Below are 14,372 nucleotides of genomic sequence, written 5' to 3' on the forward strand. Positions count from 1 at the left end.
GTTGTGAGACTTTTCCAGTAAACCGGTTATTGAAATGAGTTCCAGGAGGCGGGCACATTCAAGGTAAGAGAGTATAACTAAGTCACAGAAGCAGTGACAATGCAAATATCCACTGCTGGTGACGGGTCCTTCGACTTCCTGGGACGGCGCAGCTGACCGGCGGATGTCCACCTGTCTTTTGCAAAATAAGCAACTGCCTGTGTCATCATTCACACACACAAAAGTATACACAAACACCACACAGACTTTTTGGAATGAAAATATAGTTTACTCATTAAAAACAGCAAATAATAACAAAAAAAACCCCTCATCGGTTAAATAAAAAATGACATCTTTATTTATGAAACCTTCTTAGATACTAATTGCATTCATCCGCACGTTCTTGGTCTGAGGATCCCTCCGCCCCGTCGCCCTTGAGACCACCTCTTTCCTAAAATGAAGATTTAAAAAAAAAAAATCCTTCTTAATGCCAATGTTTCTTGACCAATGCAGATTTTTTCCCTTGGTCTCTCACATGTTCAAACTAACAAGCTCAAAGTGAAGATTTCATCAGCACATTCTCAAGATAACATGGAAGTTAAGCCCTAAGTCAGCGTTTCGAGGTCCAGACATGTCACGGCCTGGCTGAGAATTCCAGAATCACTGTGCAGTACCAAATGAGCAGGACTCGGTTCCGGAGGCACACGCTTCCTCCGGGCCTGACTGCCAAGTCTAAGACACTTCATTTCCACAGCACTGACTCCACGCAAGCAGTGTTGGCTTCTCTCAAGGCTCAGCTGGCCTCAGACTCACTCCGTGGAAGCCAGGGCCACAAGCTTTCACCAAAGGATAAGGGGGACTTGAACACAGAGCTCTCTGAAGAAGAACCATGACAGTGAAAGTTCTTGGTTTCTGGGAAGAAATACCACAAAGGAATAAAAATGAATCCAAACACGCCACTTTGTACATGTTAGAAATATCCAATGCACCACCAAGATTTCCTGAAGATTTTGAATCGCATATTGTTTTCCCTGGATGTATAATGCTTGTACTTCGACTACCCACCATCCATCCTTCGCACAATCTATTACTCACTAAGAAACTTCTAACCAAAGTTTTTGGCAATAAGCTTCCCACCAAATGAAGCGAGTCTCTTAAAGGCATTATCAGTGTGTGACAGCTGGACGGGGAAATGACTTCCTGAAATAGGCGTCATTTAAAATTTTTTTTCTCTTTTCCTTCATAAATCAGCAGTGTTCCACCTCCAAGTTAATCAGGCACCTACTTCACCCACACTCTCAAATGTTCCCTTCATCCAACATTTTGTTGATACCATCACACAGTTTCTGCAAGTGGGGCTTAAAACTGCCAAAAGGATTATACAAGGCAGCCAGAAAGTCACAATCCGAAAAGTGATCAAAGACTCGGTTAACCCGTCCGTGCGACTTGGCGGTGAGGTGGCGCTGGATGATCTGGTGCAGCAGCTCCCGGCACTCGTTCAGCAGCCGGGACAGCACGTTCCGGTCGAAGGTGTAATCCACCTGGTGGAAGCTGACCACGGTCATGGCCAGCTGGTGGACCTTCTTCTTGAACTTCTCCATCAGGGCCAGCTCGTCGGAATTAAACTGGTTGTTCCTGTGGAGGATGGCCAGCTTGATGACCGTCTTGATGAGGTGCTTGATAACCTTCTCCGCCTCCTTCTTGTTCTGGGTGTACTCCCGGGTCACGCTGTACAGCTCGTCCAGCACCTCGCTGCTTGTGTCGTCGATCAGGGTGGTGGCAATGGACTTGGACGCCATCTTACCCAAGATCTTCTTCTGTGCCTGAACGGCCAGGTTTTTGGAATTGAACACATCTGTGGCCACTGGGGAGGGGGGGAGGAAAAGGAATTAAAAAAAAAAAATCATTAAATATTAGCAGGAAAAACTAAATTTAAAATAGGATTAGGGGGTTTGTTCCCCCTGCTACCCACCACACCACCGCCCACTCATTTCCTCCATTATTTGCAGTTTGTCTCCAACAACTGACATGAGTCTCCATTCAGGAAATAATTCTTCAAAGCTTTCCAAATTTCCAAGGACTATAGAATCAGTGAGTTTGAGTGTATAACCATGAAATTCTTTGGTGAACTCTAAGATCTTAGAGTTTCCCTGACGCGGTTGATCCTCTCTTTAGAAAGTATTATCAAGGTGATAACTTTTTTAAACCTATTTTTATGATGATAAAATACTATGTCTCACAAGACAGTTTTTAAGCCAGCTTCCTGTGTTCAAGTTCATTTAGAAAAAAAAAAAATTCAATTCTGTACCAGCCCCCTGAGTGACAGCAAGGGAAGCACGCAATCTAAAGAACCGTGCTTAAAGAAAGAGGGCTGGGTAGCAAAGCAATGGCAATGCACACAGGACGGCGAATTCATGAAAGCAAAGTAAAGGGGTGCCCTGTTTCACAGCACAGTTAGCTGTAAAAAGCCACATTTCCCAAGACACTGGCCCGCAGCTGCCAGATCATCGGCCTGCCCACTTTGCATTTCAACTCTCAGCAGGTAAGCAGGTTTCAAAAGGAACCCAGCTTGGGGAGTTCACTGGCGCTTGCTACTTCTAAAACCGATGTATGTTGTGAGGAAATCATCAGTCTTCATGAGCTAATGAGAGAAATGAGAAACTAAAACTTGCAGAACACTAGTGCTGAAGAGTTTAGCTTTGGAATTCTCCTAACTGCATTTGGTGGGTGTGTAAGATGCACACAGGAAGGGTGCAGGTGTTCAGAGCAAGGAGATCATGGGTGAGTGAACAGGCTCAGCAAACCTCCACTGCCCAAGCTCACTTGAGATTTCTCCAGTCCATGTATGTAGTAACCCTTGTCGTTGCATTTCCTTGTCACTGCACTTCCTCCTTCTCCTCTGAAGGCTCCAGGACTCAGTTCCCTGGGGGGCCCACTCCGCCTCTGGGCCCTGGGGCAGTTCTGCTGCCTATGCCACAAGCTGAGCCAGGGTGTTGAGAAACAACCACTCATCCTGGTGATGCAAGATAAATGCTTACACAGAGACAGGGAGGAAGGAGCCAGGGTGTGCATGATGGCGAACTACTTCTAGTGCGGACAGACTAGCAATGTTCAGAAGCAAGAGGTGCTGCTTCCAAATTCACCCCGAGGAGTACAAGAGGGAGTCCCCCCAACGTGAAACCATCATGTCAGAAACGCTCAGAGCATAGCTCCTGCAGCGTGGGTCCCAGGGACCGTGACCCTGGCCCTGGCACACAGGACCGTCTACCGGCGTGTGCCACAAGGCGGTCTCGACCGAGCCAGAAGCAGTGAACTCACAAATGTCAGTATTTCAACTACTGAAACACGAACTGAAACTGCAGAGGAAGAACTGAAATCCAGTTTGGGAAAAGAAAAGGAAAGTGAAAAAGCATGAGCAGCAGCCAGCTTCGTGGAGAAGGGCTCCGGGAGATTCTGTTTCCATCATCCGAGCAGCTGTCTATGCCTGACTCTTCAATGACTTGCCAGAGTGTGAAGACGAGTTCATGCAAAAGTATCCCTCCCCCAAACACAGCACACACAGAGTTAACATCCCATGAAGACCAGGGACCATCCTGTATCTTGGGACTCCTGATACGGGAGCATAGCAAAGAAACAAGCCTTGCCAATGTAGGGAGGGGTACCTAACCATCTTCAGATACAACAAGGTTACAAGGTTACTTTGTTGATATTCTTTTTTTTTTTTTTTAAGATTTACTTATTTTATTGGAAAGGCAGATGTACAGAGAGGAAGAGAGACAGAGGAAGATCTTCCGTCCAATGATTCACTCCCCAAGTGGCTGCAACGGCCAGTGCTGAGTCAATCTGAAGCCAGGAGCCAGGAACTTCCTACAGGTCTCCCACGCGGGTGCAGGGTCCCAAGGCTTTGGGCTGTCCTCGACTGCTTTCCCAGGCCACAAGCAGGGAGCTGGATGGGAAGAGGAACTGCCAGGATTAGAACCGGCACCCATATGGGATCCCGGCACGTTTGAGGACCTTAACCATTACGCTATTGCGCAGGGCCCTGTTGATATTCTTACAGAATCTTGCACACACTGGTTCATTCTCCAAACACCAACAGAGCCAGTTCTGATCCATGCCAAAGCCAGGATCCAGGAACACCACCTGAGTCTGCCAGGAGTGGCAGGGACCCAAGTACTTCATCTGCCTCTTCCCATCTAAGCCCTAAGGCCTCTGGGTCTCATTCAGTGTCACCTCTGGGACTCGAGGCTCCCTGGAAAGTAGAAGTGAGCTGCACCTCCCACCCCTACTTCCCAATGAAAAGGTCTTGGCTTACAAAATCCAAGTTCTACAAAAAAACTTAGGTGGACGTTTCCGTTTATTTGTTGTGAAAGCCAGAGAGGCGGGTATGTGCCTGACCTCTGTAAATGTGTGGCTTTCTTTCCAATATGTGCGCTTAAGAGAGTGGTTTCCCTTAATGCTGTGTGCCGGTAAAGAGGGAAGATGTGGGTAACAGGAAGACATTAGAGGAACAGGACACAAACGTCTGAGCCTAGCGGCTGTGACTGACACAGGGCCACTGCTCCTTCGGGCTGGTCCCATAGAGGGAGGCAGGGCCAACGGCTTGTTCCACCCCAGGACTGGGGACACTCCCCAAGGGCACAGCACTCCAGGGACGCGTTTAGGGTTGTACCTATGAGGATAAATCACTTGTATTTGGGAAAAGATGTATCAATTACTTAATGAAAAAAAATGTCACATATCAAACGTATACAAAGAGTTCCACTACATTAAAACTATTTCAGACTGGCATATAGAGACAGGGTGCCAATTTCTTACCTCCCTCCCGCTGTTTGTGTGTCTCCTTCCCCTGGTTGCATCAATTAGCCCACGTCAGCCCTGTCTGTTGTAAAGCAGACTGCTGTTTAGGGAATCCTGGCTTCGGCATCAACAATTACAAGGCTGGGGATAAACACTGATGGTCATAATACAGTAAGTGGGGTTCGCGTGAAGAAGCGTGCTCAGAAGGGAGAAGGTACAGGAGAAAGGCTTTTAACCGCCTTAACTGATGAATGATACTCCAGTTTCCTCAAAGACAACAAAAGTGCCCTATAACAAAACTACTGCCCCTAAGGGACTTGGCTACTACAGCGCCCTACAAGGGCCCCTTCCTTCACAATCCCACCAGCAAACACTGCATTTTGTCACCCTCCAATCTTGAGACTTGGAACTCACCAGTGGTTTCTGCAGAACGCCTGCACAGTGACAGCGTGGGCCAGGGTGTGTGTGTGTGTGTGTGTGTGTGTGTGTGTGTGTGTTGGGGTGGAGTGGGGTGGGACAGAGGCAGGAGGGGCTGGTAACAGGAAGGATGGAGAGGCACACAGAGAGAAGGCAGACATGTAAAACAGCAGACCTCTCATGTCGGGGCAACTCCACAGCCAACGGACCTGAGCAACAAAGCAGCTGCTGTCAGCAAAATGATGGGGGGCAAACACAAGTACTGCCACAGCAGTCAGGCCATGGACTCCCGGCCCCCCATCCCCCCTACACACACACACACACACACACACACACACACACACACACACACACACGGACTTGGCAATGCCCCCACACCATAATGACTCTGTGACACCAGCCTGCAAACTCCAAATCTCCAAGAAGTAAATTCAGCAGGACAGGGAACAAACAGGAAGAGAGAGTGGGGCAGAGTGGCCAGGCCTGCAGCAGCAGGCAGGAACTGTGAGGGCAGGCGGGACCGGGAAGGCGCAGGCAGCAGGATCAGAAGCAGGGCCATGCTCAGGGAGAACTGCCATGGCTGCACTGAGTGCACGTTCAGTTTATGCTAAGTGTTCCTGTGTTTATTTGAGAGGTGGAGAGAAGGAGGGAGGGAGGGAAACAGAGAACACTTGGATTCACTGGTTTACTCCCCAGTGCCCACAATGGCCAGGCTGAGCCAAGGCAGACACCAGGAGCTGGACACTCAATCCAGGCCTCCCACAGTCAGCGGCGGGGACTTCCTCACTCAGGCCACTCCTGCAGCCACCTGGTGTCTGCATCAGGAGCCGCTGCAAGGACTCAAACTCAGGCACCGGCTGTGGGACACAAGCATCTTAGCAGGTGACTTAAATCCCCTAGAACGTACATCTTGTTGTGACCCCAAGTCAGAAAAATGTCACTGGCACAGTGACACGCTAAGTCATTCCCTCTGTTTCCTGTCTCAACTCCCACAAAACACTCCTAAGGAAAAGGGCAGCACAGTGCAGAGGATAACCGGAAATCATGACTTTGAAACGCCGCCCCTCCCCCACAGATCACTGCCTTTAGAACTGAACCACATGTGCCCAGGGTTAATCAGCTCCTTCTGGAAGTATCATGAAAATTGAGAAGCCCCAAACACCAGACGGCCGTGTGAAAATAGAGACCATAGTTAGGTGAATAAGGAGTTACAATTCCTCTTCTATGACACTTAAAATTTCTAATGGAGCCAAACTCTCTTTGGAAGGCAATTTCTCTTTTTTAAGGACTTTTGATCTCTTGGTAGCAACAGATGGTATACTACAAGGACTTCGATGGCTAAGACCAGAGTGTGCTGCCTGGGGAAATGGGACCAAGTGAGCACAGAATGAAAAAGCCCACGAGAGGGGACGCAGCATAACACCTTCGTGAAATGGTTCACCAGGGGCAAGGTGCAGAAGAAGTGGGTCAAACACAACTGCACATGGGAACCCACGGCTGAAGGTCCCACAGTGCTGGTGTGACCTCCCCAGGGTTCCCGGAGCCGCAGGGAGCAGCAGAGCGCAGCAGCAGGTGCAGGGAGCCAAGCTCCGGAGCCCAGTTGTAAACTGGCTGCATTCGATGACTCTCAAGCTCACCGAATGGGTGGGGCTCACTTCAAGTCGCTGCGACGCCAAGGAGACACCATGAGAACAGATCTGTGAAATGCAGCAGCAGTGTGCTAGGATCATGGACCCCAAACCAACACTGGTTTAACTACCTTAGCTCATCCAACCAGAAGCACAGGAACAAGATTCAGATCCAATCCTCTGCCCTCCCTACTCACCTCTGCAAGTGCCCTACTGCTACACTTGTGTGTAAGTAATAAGGATGCCCGAAGGGGGCACGGGGAGCCTCTTCTGCGTGGTCTCAGGTTGTGTCTGCTTCTCTACCTCTGGACTCTTCTGGGTTCAAGTGTGGCATCTATATTTCTGTAGCTCTGTGGGTTTTTTTTTTTTTTTTTAAGATTTCTTTATTTTTATCGGAAAGGTGGATATACAGAGAGGAGAGACAGAAAAGAAGATCTTCCATCTGATGATTCACTCCCCAAGTGAGCCGCAACGGCTGGTACTGAGTCAATCCGAAGCCAGGAGCCAGGAACTTCCTCCAGGTCTCCCATGCGGGTGCAGGGTCTCACTTGACTGCTTTCCCAGGCCACAAGCAGGGAGCTGGATGGGAAGTGCGGCTGCCGGGATTAGAACCGGCGCCCATATGGATCCTGGCACTTTCAAGGCGAGGACTTTATCCGCTAGGCCACCACGCTGGGCCCCTCTGTGGCTGTGTTTTGTGAGGACGCTGAAAAGAGTGTTTCCTGGGGCCTGGTTCCTCTAGCTCCTAACCTCATTTATGCTCTGGCTTCATCCATCTTCCGCCTCAATCAGGTGAGGCCCCGGCTGCCTTCACCATGGCATGAACTCTGCCGCGGCATCCCTGTTGCTCCCAGACTGGTCTCACGCGAGGATGGCAAGATGGTGGGTGATACTCATGAAGTAGTATGGGTGGATCCCAGGGAACGCCCGTCTCAGAAATGTCAGCAGAGAGCTGACAGCAAAAAAGCCTTGGAGGTACCCAAAGTCTCAGGAGGTTCCCAGTCACAAGAAGCCACCGACTGCCCTCGACAATGTGACAGGGACACTGATAACAATAATTAATCATAATTGTGATCATATAATCATTTCTTAAGGTCTTACCACATGATCTCCAGAACTATCCAGAACTTTCACAATGTTAGTGAGGCTTCACAACAACCCTTAGATTGATATTATTGTTACACCCACTATGCAGATAAAGTAACAGAGATCTGAAGAAATTAAGCTACTTTTTCAAAGCCTTACAGTCAGAAAGCAGCAGAGATGAACTTGAACTCAGACATGTCCAAGTTTAAGACATTCTTTGAACAACCAGATTATAACCATATATGAGGTTTGCAAAGAGGGCTTCCATGATGGACATGTGGCCCATGGTGAATCCACCTCTGGGGACATCCACACCCCATCGGGGCGTGCCTGGCTTCAGGTTCTGTCTCCTCCTGACTTCAGTTTTCTGCTCATGCGAGGCAGCAGGAGCTGGCTCAGCGGGCTGAGTTCATGCATCCATGTGGGAAGCAGAGACCGAGTTCCTGACTCCTGGGCAGGTCGAGGAGGAAACAGTGGGTGAAGAGTCTCCGTGTTTCCCTCTCTCTTCCTGTCCCTCCCTTCTTCTATCTATACCCCACCCCCAGCCTCTCACATAAACACATTCTAAAAAAGAAAAACAAGAATAGAGGCTAAGGGGAAACCTAATAACATTCCACTGAGTGACGTAAGAGAGAGGCAGTCTCCAAGCTGGGAGCACATCAAACCAGCAAGTGAAAACAGAAGCAGCTGAAAAGCATTTAAAAATTCAGTCTGAAACCTAAAACCAAAGCAAATTCTAGGGGTGGGTGTTGAGGGGTAGCATGCTGAGCCCCTGTTGGCGATGCCTGGATCCCATACCCAAGAGGCTGGGAGCCCCTGCCTGGGATGGACTCCAGCCTCCACTTCCAGTCCAGCTTGCTGCTAATGCGCATGTTGGCAAAACACAGATCATGGTTTGAATACCCAAGTCCCTGTCACAGCCTGAGTTCCTTGCCCCTGGCTTCAGCCTGGCCCAGCCCTGGCTGTCGCAGGCATCTGGGGAATGAACCAGCAGACAGATTTTTCTTTCTCTCTACAACTGTCATCCTGCCTTTCAAATAAACAAAAGTTGTCTCAAAAACAAACTAAAACCCAAAGGCTAGCTTACATAATTCAAAGTCAGAATGTAAACATATAATGTGAAAAGTTTCTTCCTCAGCTTTGCCACTCACTGCACAGCTGTGACCCAACTCTTATCTTTAAGGTGCAACTGTGCTTGGATGCTTCCCCCATTGCATAGGTAAGCAAATGTATGAACAGGTACAGAACCGAGGGCAGAAGCCTTAAGGGCTGGCTATGCTTAGGAGCGATGAGAGAACACGGAATGTGTAGGTGTCCACAAGCCCAGCATAACCCTGGCATGAGATGATGACATGTGTTCCACGTACACAGCAGCGGGCAGAGTGTCCCCCCGCCACCACCATGAATGGCGAGAAGCCAGAGAGAATGTAACATGACTCTGTTTAATGAGGCTCGTTACGTGTTATGATTAGATTTGACTGTTCAAATAGGATACTTTGGAAAAGGGCACACTGTTAGTGACCACGCTGTGACAGCTCTGTGACTGTCCACAGTGGACAGAAGCAATCACTCTACTTTAAAAAAAAAAAAAGGACAGCTCAAAGTAAGGACTTGCCCAAATATTTATGACTTGAGACAACGTAATGGAATCCTCACCAAAGCGTTTGTCAACTTCTCTTCCAACTATGTTAAACACAAAGACAAAACAAACAAAACCAGATCTTCGAGAAGCAAGGAAGTGTTAGGGAGAAAATTCCTCTCCAGTTAAATAAATCTGGAAAACAGTGTGTCCTGAGGTTCCCTGGGGAGACACACAAAACACTTCACTAGAATGAATACTCTTGTGCAATGAGAAAACATTTCAAGTTTGCCTACCTATGCAACTTCACAGAGCACCCACTAAGAAGTCTTCAGATGGTCAGTGACAACTGGCTAAGAAAGTGACTAGCTTGTGTGTGTGTGTGTTGTGGTCTAGTGTATAAAGCCTGTATGTATGGCGTCAACACTCCATATAGTCAATGGTTCATGTTTCAGAGACTCAATTCTGATCCAACTCCCTGCTAATGGCCTGGGAAAGCAGTGGAAGATGGTTCAAGGCCTTGGGACCATGCCCCCTCATTGGAGATGTGGAACAGGCTCTGGGTTCCTTGCTTCGGACCAGCCCATCTCTATCCACCTCTCTCTAATTCTGCCTTTTAATTTAACTGGGATTTTTAGTGTCCCTCTGGAATGGACTTATAATTATGTGTGCCAATGGAGGAGGGTGAAGCCAGGCCTTCTGGTGACGATAAACACAGGCTGAGGGGTCTACACTGAGCGTTTGTCCCTGCAGCAAGCAACCCAAGCTAACAGAGGTTTCTCACCTGCACACAGGGACACCTAAGGATGTTACAAGGGTTAAATGAAAACAATCCATACAAGTGCTTAGAGCAGTCCCAGATGCAGAATGATCGGGTCAATTTGTCTAAGCAGCTATTACCGTTACCACTGCTCTCCTTACTATTATAGTACATTCCATCGAAGTTCTGCTGGTCTTCGGTCAGGCCCTGGGAAACAGGCATGAAGAAGAGAAAAGATGGGCACAGGGGTCGGTGCTGTGGAGGAGCAGGTACCAATGCCACCTGTGGTGCCAGCATCCCCTATGGGCACAGGCTCAGGTGCTGCCTGTTCCACGTCCAATCCAGCTTTCTGCTTATGTCCTGAGACAGCAGCAGACTGGTGCAAGTCCTTGGGTCCCAGCACCCATGTGGGAGACTTACAAGGAGTCCCTGCCTCCTGTGTTCGGACTGGTATGAACCCATCCAACATGGCCATTTGGGGGAATGAACCAGCAGATGAAAAAATCTGTTTCTCCCTCTTTCTGTATGTAGCTGTGTTTCATAAATAAGTATATATATATATATATTTACTTTAAAACGAACCCACAGGGCCCGCCGGCGTGGCCTAGCGGCTAAAGTCCTCACCTTGAAAGCCCCGGGATCCCATATGGGCTCCGGTTCTAATCCCGGCAGCTCCACTTCCCATCCAGCTCCCTGCTTGTGGCCTGGGAAAGCAGTCGAGGACGGCCCAATGCATTGGGACACTTGCACCTGGTGGGAGACCCGGAAGAGGTTCCAGGTTCCTGGCATCAGATCGGCACGCACCGGCCCGTTGCGGCTCACTTGGGGAGTGAAACATCGGACGGAAGATGTTCCTCTCTGTCTCTCCTCCTCTGTGTATATCTGGCTGTAATAAAATGAATAAATCTTTAAAAAAAAAAAAACGAACCCACAGACGTGAGTCATCCAACAAGAGCTTCTGTTGAGTGCTTGCAGCAGGTACTGTGGTCTTCAGGATAAACACTACCCCTCCGCCCAGGCACTTGCACTAAGAACTTCCATGGGGAGATGAGCACACAACAAGGTAGACCGCACACTGTCAGTCCTACAGCAGGGACGTGTCCAAATGCAGCGGCTGCAAAGACATGGAAGGTCAATTTTGCAGGATGGGGTGACAGTGGGAGGGAAGGCTCCGGGAAAACTTCACAAAAATGGACTGAACCTGAAACGAGGAATCGGCTATATTCTAAAGCTGACCTAGACAAGGTATTCTTTTTTTTTCTGATTTTATTTATTTGAAAGGCAGAGGTATAGAAAGAAGGAAAGAGAGATTTGCCACCTGGTGGTTTATTCCTCAAATGGCTGCAAGGGTCTGGTGGGAAGGGGAGACAGGTCAAAACCAGGAGCCAGGAACTTCATCCAGGTCTTCCATGTCGGGGAAGGGGTGAAGTGGCCCGAGCACCGGGCCATCCTCTGTTGCTTTCCTAGGTGCATTAGCAGGGATCTGGATAAAAAATGGAGCAGCTGCAATGCAAACTGGTACCCACAAGGATGCTGGTGTCACAGGTGGGGGCTTAACCCACTGTACCCTAACACCAGCCCTGTAGACATGGCATTTTTTTTTAAAGATTTATTCATTTTATTACAGCCAGATATACACAGAGGAGGAGAGACAGAGAGGAAGATCCTCCGTCCGATGATTCACTCCCCAAGTGAGCTGCAATGGGCCGGTGCGTGCCGATCCGATGCCAGGAACCCGGAACCTCTTCCGGGCTCCCACGTGGGTACAGGGTCCCAATGCATTGGGCCGTCCTCGACTGCTTTCCCAGGCCACAAGCAGGGAGCTGGGTGGGAAGTGGAGCTGCCGGGATTAGAACCGGCACCCATATGGGATCCCGGGGCTTTCAAGGCAAGGACTCTAGCCACTAGGCCACGCCGGCGGGCCCTAGACATGGCATTCTTATCAGCTAGTTGGGGTTTTAATATTCTGCTCATCCAGGTGCCTCTGCCTGAAAGGCAAGGATGTGTGTTCATGCCCAGGGCATTACAAAAACACATTCAACATGCACGAGGCATCGCTAGTGAAGGCCCAGGAAACAAACACAGGCACCGAGTCTTCAAGAGGGCTCTGCAGAGCTGAGCAGGGGTACCGACCTTCCTCCAAAACGCACATACTTTGGGCTACCAGTGACCTAACTGCGGATAAAAGTAGTTCTCACTCCATTCCAAATTTGTTTGCAGACACAGAGCTGCCAGCTTCGAGCTGGTGCCCAAGATAACCCACAATTGTGTGAGGAGTTAGACTGGGTGGTAGGCAGTTAGGGTATTCTGGGTCCCCAAGTCATTTTTCTTCCCAAATATAAAAGGGAACTTCCCCACCGTATTTAAATTCACCAGAGCAGTCTCTTCCAAGGGACAAAGGTGCTATGAACCACTATTAGCATATCAATTCCCCACCTGAAGCACCAGCCATTACCTCCAGCCAAGGTGTGAGAGGGTCTCAGGCCTATCTCCTTATCATTGAAAGGAGGGCAGGAAGTAATATGCAGATGCCTAAGGCCTGGAATGTCCTGTCTAGCACCTCTCTGGTCTTTTTGTCCCAAAGGCAGATACCTAGAGACCAGGAAATTCCTTTGCCCTTGGAAAACCCCCTCTTTGAACTAAAGCTTAAAAGGGTCCCAACACCCCCAATCCACGGGTCCTTTTCTATCTCAGAACCCCCTCTCATCACTAGGATGGGAGTCTCCTTTCTTAGCTTTTCTAATAAATCTGACTTTAAAACTAAACTGTGTCCGCATGAAAATTCTTCTTTCCTGTGAGACAAGAATTTGAGGTTGCTGCAGTATTCGGGGTTCAAAAACCCGGGGTGCAGACCTTCCTCCAAAACGCACATACTTTGGGCTACCAGTGACCTAACTGTGGATAAAAGTAGTTCTCACTCCATTCCAAATTTGTTTGCAGACACAGAGCTGCCAGCTTCGAGCTGGTGCCCAAGATTTCACATAATCACTTGATCTTAGCCAAAAGGCCAAGAAGCGATTCACTCATGCTGGACTGACATTAACAAACTATTGCTCCTTGTGCATTACAGGAGTCCTCCCCGATGTACTGCATTACATCAGCCTGTGGAAGTTTTTTTCAAAAACTTTCCAATTGAGCTGAACGTAGCCATGTATTTTCTCAAGGACAGAAGGCTTCTCATGGAGGAGAGGGGCCCAGCTTCTACTGGGGTGCAGACAACACTCTTCTGTAATGTTCTGCAGTCTTCCACCCCCACGTTCTCCCCTCTCGCCACTGGCCCTGGCTCTCGCTGAATATTTATTTCATAAAGTGCTTTGGAAGCCAGTACCAGATTTTACCACCCAGCACGCTTGAGGTAAGCTCAGCAAGCAGGAAGCAAGGGAAGGCAGCAAGCAGCCCTCTGTCTGGCATCAACCCTCCTCTCACCTTTTCTGATCTCAACAGGTTGCGTCTGGCCACACAAGAAACGCAACCAGACAACAAAATTATAGTGCAGCCCTCTCCAGCTTGCAAAATATTTGCATTATAACACCATCAGCCATGAATCTGGTTTGGCCCTGTTATTACCTCATCCTCAGAGAGACCCACATAAGAGAAATGAGGTTCGAAAGGCAAAGGGCTTAGCCCAGGCTGCCTGAGTGGTAACAAACGAGGCCACCTCTACTCTAGCAGGAAAGTGGAATTACGGTCAGGTTCAGTGTTTCTGAGTTGACCAACAAATGCCATAATGTTGCTGAGCTAGCCCCCAGAATCCCAACCCTGAGAGCGAAATAACAGACACTCAAGAAAATGATAGATCTGCCGTTCCCATCCCTCTACGGCAGCTGGAAGAAACGCTGTTTGTCAGCTGCTGCTCCCCTTTAACACCAAGAAGCTTGGCCAATTTCAGCACTACAGCCACTGGGGTGGACCTTTCCTAGCCTGCTTTTCTGCCTGGTGGGAGACTTCAGCCCCTCTTTTATCTTAATTGTTAGTAATCCAGGACAAGTTGGGGAGGAGGCCTAAATCACTCATGCCCTCCAGCTAGCAGGGATTGAAGGAATCCCAGTGTGCTCAGTAAGTCCTGAATATGCATCAGGAAGCACCCTACATTTGAGTGGAACAGGTGATTTTACTGGTACCC

The 14,372-nt window shown here is 48.9% G+C and overlaps 1 protein-coding gene across 2 annotated transcripts in view; it reads right to left on the reverse strand.

The window, feature by feature from the left end:
- Positions 1 to 246: 246 nt before the first annotated feature.
- Positions 247 to 14,372, reverse strand: part of TNFAIP8 (TNF alpha induced protein 8) — a 50,516-nt gene continuing 36,390 nt past the window's right edge. For both annotated transcript variants that reach the window (XM_058677294.1, XM_058677293.1), the window contains exon 2: positions 247 to 1,843. In XM_058677294.1, the coding sequence (XP_058533277.1) occupies positions 1,278 to 1,843 (566 nt within the window). In that variant the 3' untranslated portion in view covers positions 247 to 1,277. The remainder of the gene's footprint in view (positions 1,844 to 14,372) is intronic.

The sequence above is a fragment of the Ochotona princeps genome, chromosome 19, assembly GCF_030435755.1.
Source record: "Ochotona princeps isolate mOchPri1 chromosome 19, mOchPri1.hap1, whole genome shotgun sequence".
Taxonomy (NCBI): domain Eukaryota; kingdom Metazoa; phylum Chordata; class Mammalia; order Lagomorpha; family Ochotonidae; genus Ochotona; species Ochotona princeps.